At 36.0% G+C, this 15,750-nt stretch overlaps 1 protein-coding gene across 4 annotated transcripts in view; it reads left to right on the top strand.

The window, feature by feature from the left end:
• The window catches only part of Met (MET proto-oncogene, receptor tyrosine kinase), a 107,649-nt gene that overhangs the window by 18,517 nt on the left and 73,382 nt on the right, over positions 1–15,750 (top strand). For 2 of the 4 annotated variants that reach the window (XM_010621879.1, XM_010621880.3), the window contains exons 2-3: positions 5,292–5,341; positions 9,486–10,702. In XM_010621879.1, the coding sequence (XP_010620181.1) occupies positions 5,299–5,341; positions 9,486–10,702 (1,260 nt within the window). In that variant the 5' untranslated portion in view covers positions 5,292–5,298. The remainder of the gene's footprint in view (positions 1–5,291; positions 5,342–9,485; positions 10,703–15,750) is intronic. The other 2 variants (XM_010621881.1, XM_010621882.2) reach the window with 1 other exon arrangement.

The raw sequence follows: 15,750 nt of genomic DNA, 5'->3' as shown, positions 1-15,750 counted from the left end.
TAAATATGCATGAGAATCAAATGTTTGGCAAAATATTTTAAAATTCACTTTCTCAAGGGTCCGGTGCATTCATTTACTTTGCAATTTAGGCTGTACATTAAATTTTAGAGTTTGTCTTGCCATCTTCAAACCAGTAGATTATATACACACTTTACGAGCAGAAATTCTCCATAGCCACAAAAGACAGGGTTGTAACTGATGCTCATAAATATCTGAATAACATTGTGTGATATAATGTAATATAGTGGGTATTTGTAAATACAATATTTTAAATGGCATAAGGAACTTCCTATTGTACTATTCTTTCTATAACTTTGTTTTTATATTCCTACATTTAAAGTTAGTGAAAATATTATAAATGTACAGAGGGCTAAAATTTTTCTTTAGGTTTTTACCCTGGCCTAATAAATACATGAAACAATGTTTAACATCTCTGGCAATTAGAGAATTATAGTTTAAATTAACAGTAAAATTCTACCTTATTCCAGAAAGAAATGGTTATCATCAAGAAACCAAATAATAACAAATGCTGGGGTGGGGTGCTTTACATTGCTGGAATGTAAATTAGTGTAACCACTATGGAAATCAGTATAGAGATTCCTCAAAAAATTAAAACTAGAATTTCCACTTTCCCAGATATTTTCCTTCTAGGTTTCTTCCTGAAAGCGTTCAAGACATATTACAGTGACACCTGCATATTCATGTTTATGGCAGCACGACTCATAATAGCTAAATCTTGGAATATGGTCTAGATGTCCATCAACAGATGAATGGATAAAGAAAATATAATATTTACACATAATGGAGTCCTACGCTGCTATAAAGAGAATAAACTTGACTCATTTATAAGAAAATGGAGGCACCTTGAGACCATAATGTTAAGTGAAATAAATTAGACACACAAGCTTCAATATTGTATGGTTTCTCTTTTATGAGAAACTCAAAATATAAAGAGCAAAGTAAAAGATATAGGACATAGGGACATAGATCTTTTGCAAAGGGAAACCAAGAAATTGAGGGGGGGGGTGAAAAAAAGTTGTAAAAAAAGAGGGATAGTATTTAGCCATTACTATTTTGATTTATTTTTCCCTGTTATGTACCCATGGCCATTTTCTATCATCATAAATCCTTTTTATATGTTTAGAGGCAATATTGAAATATTTTCCAGTTTTTATGTCTTGGACTCTTCAATTGGATATATTTTTTAAAGCTTGAGATTGTTATATAAATATTGCAAAAGATTTCTGAGTTATATAGTAGGAAAAACTGGTATTTCACCTCAGAAATCTTAATTAATAGATATTTCCTCAGTGCAAAGTAAAATATCCTTATTAAGTAAATAGAGATATCACCTTTGTCCCAATTACTTGAATCTTTTATATGAAATTGTTTTTACGCACTAGACCTTGTGTTTAAACTCACAAGTTTATAGTATTTAATACAAGAAATAATTTCTTTAAGACTTTTTGAGGAGCAAGGAATAAAAGAATCATTATGAAACTTTCAATGACAAAGAAAGATGGGAAAAGAAGTGTTATTGATTCCCATTAGCTTGGGATACAAATGTTCAAACACTGTAGCATCAGAAACCAGGCCCTCCTGTCCTTTGTGTCAGTTTTGTAGTGGCAAAGGTATTACAAGTTAACATCTTCAGTACTTCCAATCTCTGACAGAGAGATTCTCTCCCAGTGTCTATATTAAAGCTCACAAAAGACTCTGATTGGCTTGCTTTGGTCATGTGCTCATCCCTGCCCAGGTATAGGTCAAGAGAAGGCCAACCTGGTTTGCCTGATTACTCTGAGGTGATAGGTGAGCCAGGGAATTAACTGACAGTTCCAGTACATAGGAGAGAGAATATTCCAAAGAGTTACCCTAGAAGAAACAGTAGTTTCTGTAAAGGTAATCATAGGTGCTCATTGAAATGCCATGCCTTTTGAAGAAATGCCATTTCCAGGAAGTGCAAATAATTTGAAACAGTTCAAATAAGCATTATATCTTTTTACTCAAAGAATTAGAAACACTGAGAAAGACCTAGATTGAATGTTCACTACATTTTAGGTAATATTTATCCTCTTTAAACCTCATTTTTATCAGCTGAAAACATTGAATAATGTTCTCCTTATATGATTAGAAGAGATAGGATGTAACTATCTTGTAAAATACAAAGTACTTTCTTCAGTCATAAATTATTATGATTTCTAAGAAAAGCAATACCTAAAGCAAAGTTACTTGGATCAAAGTTTAGAAAGTCCATCTCTTTAAAAAAAAAAAAAAAAAAAAAAAAAAAACTTCCATTACAATTTTTATGTTTTTCCTGAGGAACCAGTACTTGCATATAACAAAAATATACTTTGCAACATGCTTCTGTTGATGATGAGAAGGAGGAAGATGACGAATGTGTTGATAGGTGGCTACTCAAGAAATACTTGACAAATTAAATATGTTGCTAAACTTCTGGGAAATAAAAAGACCAGTGTAAGGTAGTTAAGTGATAAAACTAGAGGTATGTAAATAGCCCAAAGAATTGAGGTGCTGGTTTGAAGGTTAGGATGAGCCAATTTTATAGCTAAAATCAGTCTTTTTAAAAGGAAATACTACTCCTAAATACCAAAAATTTTATGGCCAAGGTGCAGTTGAGATGATCACTCCCAGGAAGTGTTTTGTCAGTAAGATTATCTTAACTATCAACTGAAAAGAAATAAATAAAAGTTTTATGGATGATTCAGTTTCACCTGATACATGCACATTATTTCAAGGAAATGAATTAGTCTCTGAATCATTTTTACATGTTCCATTTAGTAAAGAATTCAGAGTTGGTGAAATGGCTAGCACTCTTTCAGGAAGAAAAAAAAAGCAATAAAAATATTATATGTTGAAAGTTTGATTCAGGCACTTTGAAGGAATAAATATAGAAAAAGTGAAAGTATTTCTGGAGTCACTACCAATATAAATATTAAAATTGCTTGTACAGCTAGATCTAGCGTATATGAGGAAGTGAAATTAACATGTACCAAGCCAGTGACATTACAGTAACGTATAATTGTGAAAAACAGTCTCAGAGATGAAAATTGTTAGAGTTGGAATATACTTTGAAGTTCATTAGTTCAATCCAAGAATCACTGATAAATATGTATTAACCAGCCCTCCCTCCAGGGGAGGAAAAACAACTCTGATGTGTGGTGGTTGCCAATTTCTGGAGTATAAATACTCCTACCATAGCTAATTGCAGGCTACCAAGATGAGGTTACTGAAATGTGAGTTAGAAAGACATTCGCAAAATAGATTGTCTTAAGCCAGTATCAGGAAACCAGCATGCCACTGGGTCAGCGTTGTAATTTGATCAATTAGAAAGCAGTTGAGACCAAACAGAGTGGCTTGTTTTGGGTCCTAGAATTAATTAGCTTCACTGCCTCAACTAAACTAGGTTCTTTGTAGTTCTTCACCTCAAGACTGTGAATGCATTATAAACAAAGTGATTGATTGATTGGTAAATCCACCTAACTACCCTGGCCTGGTTAAGGTTCCCTTCATAGGTCTTCCCATGTTGCGTTTAAACTGTAGTCTTCTTGCCTGTCTGCCCTACTTCTCTGAGATCTCTAACAATTGGAAAGTAGTTTATCTTTGTATCTTCAACATTTTAAACCATATGGATGCTTCATTGTTTATTGAGGAGATGAATGGACAATAATAATAGAGAACATTTGTTAACCTACTGTGTGCCAGACATTGTTCTTCATGGCTTTCATGTGTTATCTTATTGAATCTACAGAATAACTCTCATGACAACTGAAGTAGGTACACTAGTCACACCTATACCTTAAATGAGACAATAGAGGCTCAAGAGTTAGCTGCCCACGATCATACAAGGATAGATTCAAACCTTGAAACCTGGCTCCAAAATATGCAACTTGACTTTTCAGTTGTCACTCAGTTAACTGGAAGTGTTATCAGAGTACCCAGCCTAGCAAAAAACTTATAAAAGGTCTCCCTCCGTTCCTCAGGAAGGACACAGACATTTCCTGGAGATCTGGTCTGAACCACACAAACCCTTGTTAAGAGAGGGGCCTTAAATAATTGGAATGGTCAAGAAAATGCAGTGTTTAGGTGATTAAGTTTTCTCATTGTCTCAGTTTTAAATAGAAAGCTATATTTTAAATTTAAAATGTTGATAATAGGGCCTAATCCTGTTTTTTCTTTAATGGGGAAATTAACCTTTCTTTGCTTTCTTAATATGAAAAATGGTATCACAGTTTGCTATTAGAGAATAAAAAGAAAGTGTAGGAGACTAAGGTACTAACTCCATTGTATGTTCTAAAAGATTTTTCTTGAAGTAGAAGAAAATAACTCTTCCTCGCTTCTGGTTTTCTTATGATTTGCTGTCTCATCCAGCAGGATAACAAAAAGCTCATTTGTACATTTCTTAGATTCTAGCTAATTGAGATTAGTACAGTGAATGATTTATATATCAACTTTAAGATATGAAAGTTACTTTTGAAACATATTATAGTGTTTAGTACCTCAGATTTTTTTTAACAAGCACGATCATGTTGAAGACTTGTTCAAAAAGCCTGGAAGGGACAAAAGAAAAGTCATTCACATTCTGTACCATATTAATCACTAAGATGTAAACTGAATGAAATGTTATTTTTTTTCTTTCTATTAGTAACAATGGTTCTTTTAATTCCATCTCTATTATATCTTCTAGAGAAAATGCAGCAATAAATTGTTTGCCAGGCTAATGTTCCCAATTTTGAAAATACATCAGTTGTCACCATATTGAGAAGAACATTTAATTTCTTTACATCGTATGCTCTGGACTGATAAAACATTTTGTCACTAATCCTTTCTATTCCTTGTTTTTTCCTTATTGACAAAAATTTTCTAGTACATTTCAAAACAATAAGTATTATATATAAAAGTAGCAAATACACTCCTTACATTTATTATATGCCCTGTAACAGTCAAAGTGTTCCTAGAGATAAGACCCCTTTTTGATACTGAAAAGTAGTCATATGAGAAATTTGGACCTGGGGTTGAATAGGTAGATGAATGGTCAGAAATCACAGAGGTAGATGGGGAAGGGCCAGCATCAGAGGTCTGATTGCATAACTTCTATCCCAGTGCAAGTCCCCTCAGCTCTCAGGGAGCTGCCTTAGGGCGAGAGATGTATTTACAAGTGTGAATGGATTCCTGCCTGTTAGATGTAGAGTTGAGTCCTGATTCTAACTGTGGGACTTTTGACAAGTGTGCTCATCCAGGAGAGGAGGATAATGGTATTCCCTTGTTTACAGGGTATTTATGAAGACTAAATCAGAGGGCTTGGCACAATTTCTGGCTTGTGGTAAGGACTAAAGGTGTATTATTGTTGTTGTTATTCATGTATGGTATATAGTTTTTCAGTTCCTTGTCTTACTAAAACTTCACTTTGCTCTCTGGTCCAACTTTAGTTTTCTACTCCTGCTTATTTCCTCAAAGCCTGTTACCTTTACTTGGACTCTGAAGATCACTGTGTCCTTGACTGTCTTCTTTATCTTTCACGAAGGTAAAGGGGAATTCCCCACACATGGTATCTTAGAGAAGCCTTAGAAATTAAAGGAGCCCTTAGAACTATCTATTCAGTCACTTTCTGCTAATATTCGTTTATGTGCCCTGCTGTGGTTATTCTAAACTTCTTTCTCCTCTTGAAGCCCCTAGTCCTTCCTCTGTATCTACCAGCAGATGATCATGTACCTAATTTATTTTTAGACCATTGAGGTCATAGTCCTGAATTCCCTTGGTGTCCTATTTTCATCTGACTTCTTATCCCCTCCTGCTGTCTCAGAGGGAGCACCCTCTCTTATATTCCAAGGAACTTGGAAATACTTCTTTGTCTCCTTTGGAATATCATTCTAACAATTTTCTCTCTCTTATGCCCCTTTGATTTCCCCACTTCTCTTGAGTCAACTAGTTTTTACTCTCTTCTCCATGTCCCTCCACTGCCTCTGTGCCTTGGTACAACTGCTTTGCCTGCTAGGAATTTCCATTTCATTCTCCTTAGAGGCTTGGTTCTAGTATGATTTCCGATCTCATTGGTCACCTCTCATCTATATTCCTATAACTGTATCTTTTGTTAATTTTTTAGTAGTACATGTTTGCAGAACATAATGTTTACATGCTTTTTGGGGAGTTGATGCATGTACATAACACATCTTAATTCTTTTTTGGTACCAGGGATTGAACCTTGCATTTGTGAGGCAGACATGGTACCACTGAGCTAAATCCCCTTCCCTTTAATTCTTTTTTTATCCTCTTCCCCCATCTCTTGGTCCCCTTCCTTCCTGAAAAAGATCTGTCTCCCTGTTTCCTATTATTTTATTTTTTTATTTACACTTTGGGTTTCTCATATAAGAGAAACTTCATTGTTGAAGCTTGTATCTTCGGATTTATTTTACTTAACTTTATGCTCTGAAGGTATACCCATTTTCCTGCAAATGACTCAAGTTTATCTTCCTTTATGGCAGAGTAGTACTATACTGTATGTTAAATACCTCATTGTCTTTATCCATTCATCTGTTGATGGTCATATGAGCCGCTTCCAAGATGTAGCTTTTATGAATTGTGCTGCTATATACTTGGGTCTGCATGGGTCACTATAACTATTGAATCCATTCCTCCACCAAGTGACTCTGAGCCTTGTCTAAAGACAAGGGTACCATGTCTTTAGAGACACTGAATCAATGTTAGGAAAAGAAAGAGCGGTCCTACAATAAACTTGTCTTTTCTACAATTTAAACATGAACTTCCCTAACCTCTGTTATTTGCCTAGTGCTTTTCTTTTCTTACAAACATTGCTTCTTCATCAATATTACTTTGCATTTTAATGTTTAACACTGCTATTAAATCCATTAGAACTATTTTTGGGGGGGATTTTTGTTTTTATTTGTTGTTTGTTGAGACAGGGTCTCATATATCCCAGATGGGCTTGAACTCACTATGTTATTCAGGCTGACCTCCAACTCATAGCAATCCTCCTGCCTCCGACTTCCCGGTATTAGGATTGCAATAGGCATGCATCAGCAAAGCTTTCACAAGAACTGCATTCTGTTTCTCGAGACACTTGATGGCTTCTGTGACACTGTGCAATATTACCTTTCAATGTCTCTGCCTTAATCTTTGACACTTTTACTAATGAGAGAGGATTTTCTCTCATTCATTCTAGTCCCTCCATGAACATACCTACTCTTGGTTTTAACCATCACCTTCAAGCGGATATGTGCAAAATTTATTTCTATTCCAACTAGAGTCGCAAATTTCTCCACCAATATTCAGTTTTCTCCCCTTCTAGTGTAACAGTGGCAAATATCTGGCACTCTGCTTCTGCCTGCCAGTTTCCCAAAACAGCTGTCTCATCTAAGATCACTCATGCCTCTTTCCCAGTCAGGTTAGCTTCCTTCTCTTGAATGCTTTTCGTTACTCATTTATATTCCTTGGCACATGTGCTCTTCCTGCTCAGAAATTTCCTTCTTCACTTATTTCAGACTGGCTTCCTGGTAAATAATGCGAAGCCTACTAGTCATCCCTGTTGTAAAACATTCACTTCTCTCCCACTAACTCATTATGTTTAAAACCAGTATCGTCAACCTTTCTGTTGCTGGCAATCCTAGTTCTGTAACTTGTTCCACTTTTGTCCGGATGACTGCCTACACCTCTATCTTCTCTTGTATCCTTCCCAATTTGGGATCAACTCTTACTTCGATGTGTCTCTCTTCTCTATGTTTTTGGGGTCACAATCTTGCTTTTATTACTTCACTATAGACTCTAAAAATAGCTGATGAGCTGATGTGCTGATTATCAGATTCTTCCTGCTGAAAGTCCCATTGTCTCCAGATCAATCTTCATAAACCAAAACCGTGGTTACATGAAACCCAGACCCACTCAGTGACTTTTCGCTACCTCTAATTAAGCCCTCCAGTTCTTAGAACTTTCATAAAGTATTTCTGATTTTGAAACCAGAAAAATGTTTTCAAGTTTTGATTACCAAAACTAACCTGTTGTGTGATTTTGAACTTATTGCTTAATTTTTATCTGCTCATTCAATATATACCTGTTTAACACCAGCTGTGTTCCAGGCTCCATACCAGGTAGTTGGGATACAGTGATAAGCTAAACATTGTCCTTGCTGTCTTGGATCTCACAACATAATAAATTTGTCCCTGTTTCTCATAATTATTATCATAAATGCAGGCCATTTCTCCCTTCCTCAATGCTTGTAGCTTTTGGCTTGAGTTATACTGCCATGACATGTAGTTGTCAATGTTATGTATATTACTGCTTAACTATTTTTTAGGTTCACTGAAGGGCAAGAGCCCTGTCCCATTTCCCATAGGCAAGCACAGAACCATGCACATACTAGTTGCTCAGTGAATTCTTTTGTGGCATTGTAGACCGTGTTGTTCTTCGGCAGACATAATGCTGACTATGCCTGTAGAGACTCCCTTTGTGCTATCAGAATGATGCTCTTAAAAAAGTAATACCTGTTCAGTTTCTTTCATTCGAGGGCCTCTCCTTTCCAACATACTATCCTGCCTATAGCTATTATAAGTAGAGCTCACATATATAGAACTTGTGAGCCTTAAGTTTTTAAAAAGGGAATAACAAATCCAAGCATGCTTCCTGGTAGGAACATTGTCCATGTGCTTACAATGGAAATAATGTTCTTTTCGCTAAATAGCTTTTTGACTTGGTAATGAACAATATGTCATTTTTCCCTAAGAAATAGTCTTAGGCCTTTAGTTCTAAAGATTATATTTTATTTTATACATGTTCAGCCTGCTGTTTGTAAGTTCCATTGGCATTATGTTAAACATTTGTCTGCCTGAAACAATAGGTTAACAATAGCCAAATTATAACCATACCTTTCTTCGGCACACAAAATCTTATAAACAGCATGTGATCATTTTGCCTCTAGAAGTTATGATTGTTTTCTTCCAAAAGGAAGCTAAATTTAGCCTAGTAATTCTGCATGCTCCCAAGGAAACAATGCCTGCTGTGAATCTTAGAATAAATGAATCTGAACCACTGTTCCTTTACTTGACTAAGAAAGTTTAAATATCAACCTCATCATTAGCCACAGATAGGAAACCACATTAAACAACCAGCAAGGGGTTAATACAGAACTGAGCTGTATTGCTTATTTCATTGCATAATGAGTCTCACTTTGTTGCTGCATGGACCTTAATACAGAACATTGTTTGCATCTCATAATGGGTCTCTAAAATTAATTGTTCATAGCTTGACTTCTAAAAATAAAGCATGTGGAGTCATGTCCTAACACACAATGCATCTTTATGTGCTACCAACTAGAGTTTCTTGTTTTCGTTCTATGTAAAAATTCCAGTTAGAAGACATTCTTTCTGAGAGTTTAAGTGGGATTGCTCTCTTCTGGTATTTTCTTGTTTGTTTCTAGTGATGACTGACCTGCTCTTGCCTTGAACATGTTTTGGCAGATCAGCTGCTCACAATGAAGGCCCCCGCTGCACTTGCACCTAGTGTCCTTGTGCTCCTGTTTACCTTGGTGCAGAGGAGCGATGGGGAGTGTAAAGAGGCCCTAGTGAAGTCCGAGATGAACATGAATATGCGGTATCAGCTTCCCAACTTCACTGCAGAAACACCCATACAGCATGTCGTTCTACACAAGCATCACATTTACCTGGGGGCCACTAACTACCTCTACGTTTTAAATGACAAAGATCTTCAGAAGGTAGCTGAGTATAAGACTGGACCTGTGCTGGAACACCCAGATTGTCTTCCATGTCAGGACTGCAGCAGCAAAGCCAATTTATCAGGAAGCTTTTGGAAAGATAACATCAACATGGCTCTGCTTGTTGACACGTACTACGATGACCAACTCATTAGCTGTGGAAGTGTCCGCCGAGGGACCTGTCAGCGACACATCCTTCCACCCACTAATCCTGCTGACATACAGTCGGAGGTTTACTGCATGTTCTCTCAGCAGGCAGATGAAGAACCCAGCCAGTGTCCTGACTGTGTGGTGAGCCCAATGGGAGCCAAAGTCCTCCTATCTGAAAAGGATCGTTTCATCAACTTCTTTGTGGGCAATACCCTAAATTCTTCTTACCTGGCAGATCCCTCGTTGCATTCAATATCGGTGAGAAGGCTAAAGGAAACACAAGATGGTTTTAAATTTTTGACAGACCAGTCTTATATTGATGTTTTACCTGAGTTCCGAGATTCTTACCCCATTAAGTATGTCCACGCCTTTGAAAGCAGCCATTTCATTTACTTTCTGACAGTCCAAAAGGAAACTCTAGATGCTCAGACTTTTCACACAAGAATAATCAGGTTCTGTTCTGTAGACTCTGAACTGCATTCTTACATGGAAATGCCTCTGGAGTGTATTCTCACGGAAAAGAGAAGAAAGAGATCCACAAGGCAGGAAGTGTTTAATATCCTTCAAGCTGCGTATGTCGGTAAGCCTGGGGCCCATCTTGCTAAGCAAATCAGAGTCAGTCTGAATGATGACATTTTGTATGGGGTGTTTGCACAAAGCAAGCCAGATTCTGCTGAACCATTGCATCGATCCGCCGTCTGTGCATTCCCTATCAAGTATGTCAATGAATTCTTCAACAAGATCGTCAACAAAAACAATGTGAAATGTCTCCAGCATTTCTATGGACCAAATCATGAGCACTGCTTTAATAGGGTAAGTCACAGAGGTTCTTCACTTACAAACTTCAAGGTACAAAGTAGATTAAGTATCAGTTCAGAAAAGACTAGCAAAGGCTTTTCTGTGCATGGCAAATGGTCTCTATCCAAAATATCTGCAGATAGAAAAAAAAAAGAAGTTGAATGTTCATTGATAAATGAAATCATATCTAAAGAAGTTAAAGTAACTGAAACAAAACATTTTACAATTTGGATTTGCAAGTCTGTAGTAACACTTTTTTATTGATGATTATTTCTACTTACATGAAATGATATTTTCAAAGGAAATGTTAGGGAATGTTTGTGCTCTGATTTAAATATAGTAAAATCTACCATCTATCCCTAGAGGATTTTTCCTGCTGGTCATTTCATCACTTAGTGCAGGAGGAGGGACCCAGTCTGGGAGTTCATTGTGGCCTTGAGCATTCTTGCAGTGAACCAAATTTGCATGTGTAGGTCTGGCTACGCCTCCTAACGTAATGGCTATTATCGATCATAACTGAGCAAATAATACAGCTTTTCTAAAGGCAATTTAACTTTGGATATATCTGTCTCATGTGCCCTAGCAGTTTTGAATCTAAGAAGGATAGGTTATAATTGTAAGCAGGAAGAACACTAAATATCCTTGATTAGAGAAAGTATGTAATTCTGCTAAAGGGTACTAAGAGCATATGATTTCAGAAGCACTTGGTTGACTTTTGTTGCAAGTCTGGGATACTTCCCTAGATAGAAACTCTCTCTCTCTCTCTCTCTCTCTCTCTCTCTCTCTCTCTCTGTTTAGCTTATTTTATGAAGTTTAGGAAAATATGCCCAAGAATATCAGTTCATATTTTGGCTAAGTAAAACCAAAATTTCCTTCCTTTCCCCTCCAAAGGTTAGGGACATTCAGAACATACATAAACAGGCCGGGGATTTAGCTCAGTGGTTCTGCTGCCTGCCTCGCAAACATAAGGACCCGAGTTTGATGCCCAGAACCAAAAAAAAAAACAGCAACATATATACACATATATCCCAAATTATTTTTCCTGTATTCATTTAATATTCCTAACATACTCTATAAGAAGCAATGGATTTCTTCATGAGGCTGTCCATTTTCTTTACTAGAAAATACAAAAGAATGAAATGAAATGAGATTTTAGAAACCCAAGATTAGGAAATATAATAATAATAGCATTTCTGAGAAAACACTTTTCTTGCACCCAGTAAGTGGCTTCAGAAATAAATTTAAATGGAACCTATAAGGGGTTCCTTTAGGGTTTCTGGAAAACTTGATGGTTGCTATTTAAATTTGTTGTTGTTAATTAAAAAGACTTCACAGGACAGATTGGCATCTTACCTAATTATTTTATTTTTTACATTTCAGCCCCAGATATAAAAGTACTTATCGAGTCTAGAAATTCTCAAACTCTATGTGAACTTAATCCTACCCCTTTGACATTTTTAGTGTACTGTCAGGAATGCCCAAAATGCACTGACCACACCTGAAACCATTATCACTTCCATTGGAAAAATTCTTGTGGGAAACAAGATGGAACTTGCCAATAAAGTCTAAGGGAAGCCAACTTTTGCACTGGCCAAATTCCATGAAGACAAATGCCTTCAAACCTACTCTATTTATTTACCCATTTATCTTCTTTGATTGCTAAAGATCAGAATTTTTCTGAGAGCAAGACTACACACTTCTCTAGGTTTGTTTTTTTATTATTTTTTTTATACCCATCCACAAAAAGACCTTAGTGGTCCAATAATCAGCATATAGTAATTTTCCAGTTCTATCTTAAAATTAAGGCAACAAGAGCCATTCTTCACACAAAAATAAAATGATTTACAAGATTGAACCTGTTTAGAAAGTCTCTAAGCAATAAGATGATTACATTTTTGTCTTGGCAGATTTAGATACCAGATGACCCTTACAATTTTTGGGAACTGAGTTTTTGTTTTGGTGACTAGACACACATATTGCAGTTTTGCTAGTAACATCTCTCATGCGTGCTCGGAGGGACTCTTGTGTGGACTGTGGACAAGCTTCAGAATGCTGTGGAGTGTGTTTGCGTGCAAGCTCCTACCCTGTCCTCAGTGTGTGAGAATATCCACAGAGGGGCTTTCTGGCTCCCTGCCATGTGCAAGATGGGTTCCTTTCCCAGGGTCAGGCACTGAGAGTGCCTGGAAAGAAGGCCTTTTATGTTCTAGCGGGCCAGCAGGTATGTCAGGCCTAACATTTATTAATGATCATATAAGATGTTGCTTTTTCTACTCTCACATTTCACAAATATGTCTGCATAACTGTGTACATGCATCTTCTCATGTTGATGACATCATGAGAGTGCTCTTTTCAGTCATCTAATAATTCCCAGAACACATCACCTTCACCCACAAATTATCTATGCTTCGGAACTCAGTCTCCACCCATGATGCTGTTTCTAGAAACTTATCACAAACCTCCAGTTCCTATTCCTAGCATACCAGTGCTATGTCAGTCACTGTACAAGAATTTGTTCTTGATTTTCACAATGTAAAATCAAGAATGTTACTTTTGAAAATGATTCTTAAAAGATTTATTGACAGTAACTTCCAACACTGAAACTGAGATTCTACCACCCATAATAATTACTGTCTTTAATCTATTATCTTTTTTACCCATTCATCAGTGAACATCCTAATTAATATTGATTGAAGTGTTTTAAGCTAATGTATATTCCCTGCACAGTACATTATTATTCAAATAGAATAATTGAGAAAATAGCTCCACAAGATGTAGAGTTTGTAAAGACCAAAATTTGGGGAGGAAAAAAAAATTTACCTTCTATTTGGGGATAAACAGTATTAAAAATTCAGTTAATTTGCTCACAATTCACTGAAATATCCAACAAACAAATATAAGGAATTTTTATATGATATATCTAGGAAAAAATAGAATCAGAGCACATAGGCCCAATCGTCTACAAAATGAGAATCAATAGGAGAATTGTTTAACTTCCCAAATCACCACAGACTCTGTTCCCTAAGTTACACTATTATTATCTAAAAGCAGTAGAATGGTACATTTTGTAAAATTTTAAATTAAAGTTAAAAAAGGATTCTTGAAATAAAATACAATTAATACATTGTAATGTTTTCCTTACAGTCCCATTGTCAGACTGTTGCTGTATACATAAGTGTTTGAACGAATGAAAGTAAATTTGTAGCTAACATTTTCATCAATATTTTGTTCATCTGAACGGCCAATGATGGATCAGTTGAAGGGGAAAATCATGACATTTGGTGCCAGACACACCTGGGTGCCGGCTTTGGCTTTGCTCCTATCAGCATTCTGAATCCTGCAGCATTATTCAACCGCTCAGAGGCAAGGTCTCATGTTTAACATGCAGAGAACAAGAATTATTTCACAGGGTTTTGTGAAAATTTAGCATAATTTATATAAAGTACCTAGCACAAAAAGATGACCATAAATTTAGTGCTTTGGGAATCAGCATGCCTAATGAAAGAAGACTAAAGTCAGAGATCTGGGCTCAAGTCTGCACCCCACCATTTTTTTTTTTACCAGGATGGGCATGAAAACATTATTTACACTTGCAGAACTCATCTGCTTTCATACAGAACTATGCACAAGTGCAATAATAGCTCTAAAAAGTCCCAACTTAGTTCTTGGCACATAATGAATATCAGCTACTATTATAAAGACTACTTGTGTAAAGAATGGTAAATTTAAATGATTGGATTCATTTATGAAAGAGTAATATTCTGGTTCTGTTGGTCATAAGGGTCTTTTGCTTTCCTCTCTACCTGTTATGAGTGACCTACCTCCATAAAGCAGAATTTATTAATGCCTTTTTAAGATTTAATATTTTTTTTAAATGATGGAGTAAGGATTGGTGGTGTTTAAGGGGGCAGAGGGTAGAGAGAAAGACAATTGCATCAAAATTGTACTGTAGTCTGATAGAAGGCATTAAGTTCTGCTTTTTTCACAAGTTAAAATCCTAACTGCATTATGTTTATGTACTATAAATCATATTTTGCATTAAGAATTTGGGAGCCAGGGATTTAGCTTAGTGGTGGCACCACGTTCCTCACAATCACAAGGTCCGAATTCAATCCCTGGTACCAAAAAAAAAAAAAAAAATTGGGGGAATGCCGCTTTAGAAAAATTCAACCTCATAGGTTGTTTGTATCAAGCTTCTTTGTTTTTAAATATCATTTATACTCAAATTCAAAGAGTAGCCAACTGCTTCCCAAAATAAAGGAAGCTTTGAGGTAGTAGTGTTCCATCTCTGTTTCACACTGCCAAAGTTAAAGGGTTCAGAGCCATCAAAGGAAAAAACCAAAATGATTGGAACAATTTTCACTGAGAACAAAAATCAAAACAAGATGCAAACAAGGAATAATAGGAATATGTAGAAAAATAAACATACAGTGATGTTTCTTTATTACTATTATAAAGATGATAGATGAATAAAATTGAGTTACATTTAAGTTGTAATGGAAGAAAATAATTGCAGCCTTCCATCAGGAAACCACAGAACCATTATTGATTTGTCATCCTCAGGGCATGTCTTATAATATTTAATAAAATAAACAAAGATTTATAACTCTTTATAGGCCATATGTCTATAATGCCCTGCACCGTTTGAACTGTGAATGTGGAATCAGTGTTACAAATAGCATCCATGTAATCATACTGGTTTGGCATCCCTTATTTAAACAATCTAGCACTCTCAAGAGAATGTATTTTATATTAAGGATGAAAAATGTGAAATCAGATTACAAAGGTTTTTTTTTTTGCTTTGCTTTCTGTGCTCAGAAATGAGAGAATGTTATTCTATATGAAAGGAGGATTCTTCATTCTTGATACTAGACAGTCTTCTAAATGTAAACACTAAATATCTTGGCTATATGCCAGATGTAATTGCTACCAAAGAAAAATTTTGCAAGAAAGTCCCTGAGGTATAAGGATACAATATAATTTACAAAGTAAATCTAAGAAATTTATTTTCATTTGATTCCTTTTCCTTCTGTATTCTCTTGCAGGATCAGGGAGTTTCTGCTTCC

This window comes from Fukomys damarensis, unplaced genomic scaffold (genome assembly GCF_012274545.1).
Source record: "Fukomys damarensis isolate Sample0158 unplaced genomic scaffold, DMR_v1.0_HiC HiC_scaffold_4, whole genome shotgun sequence".
Classification (NCBI taxonomy): Eukaryota; Metazoa; Chordata; class Mammalia; order Rodentia; family Bathyergidae; genus Fukomys; species Fukomys damarensis.
Note: the sequence above shows the minus strand (reverse complement) of the source record. Positions and strands in the feature narration are given on the sequence as shown.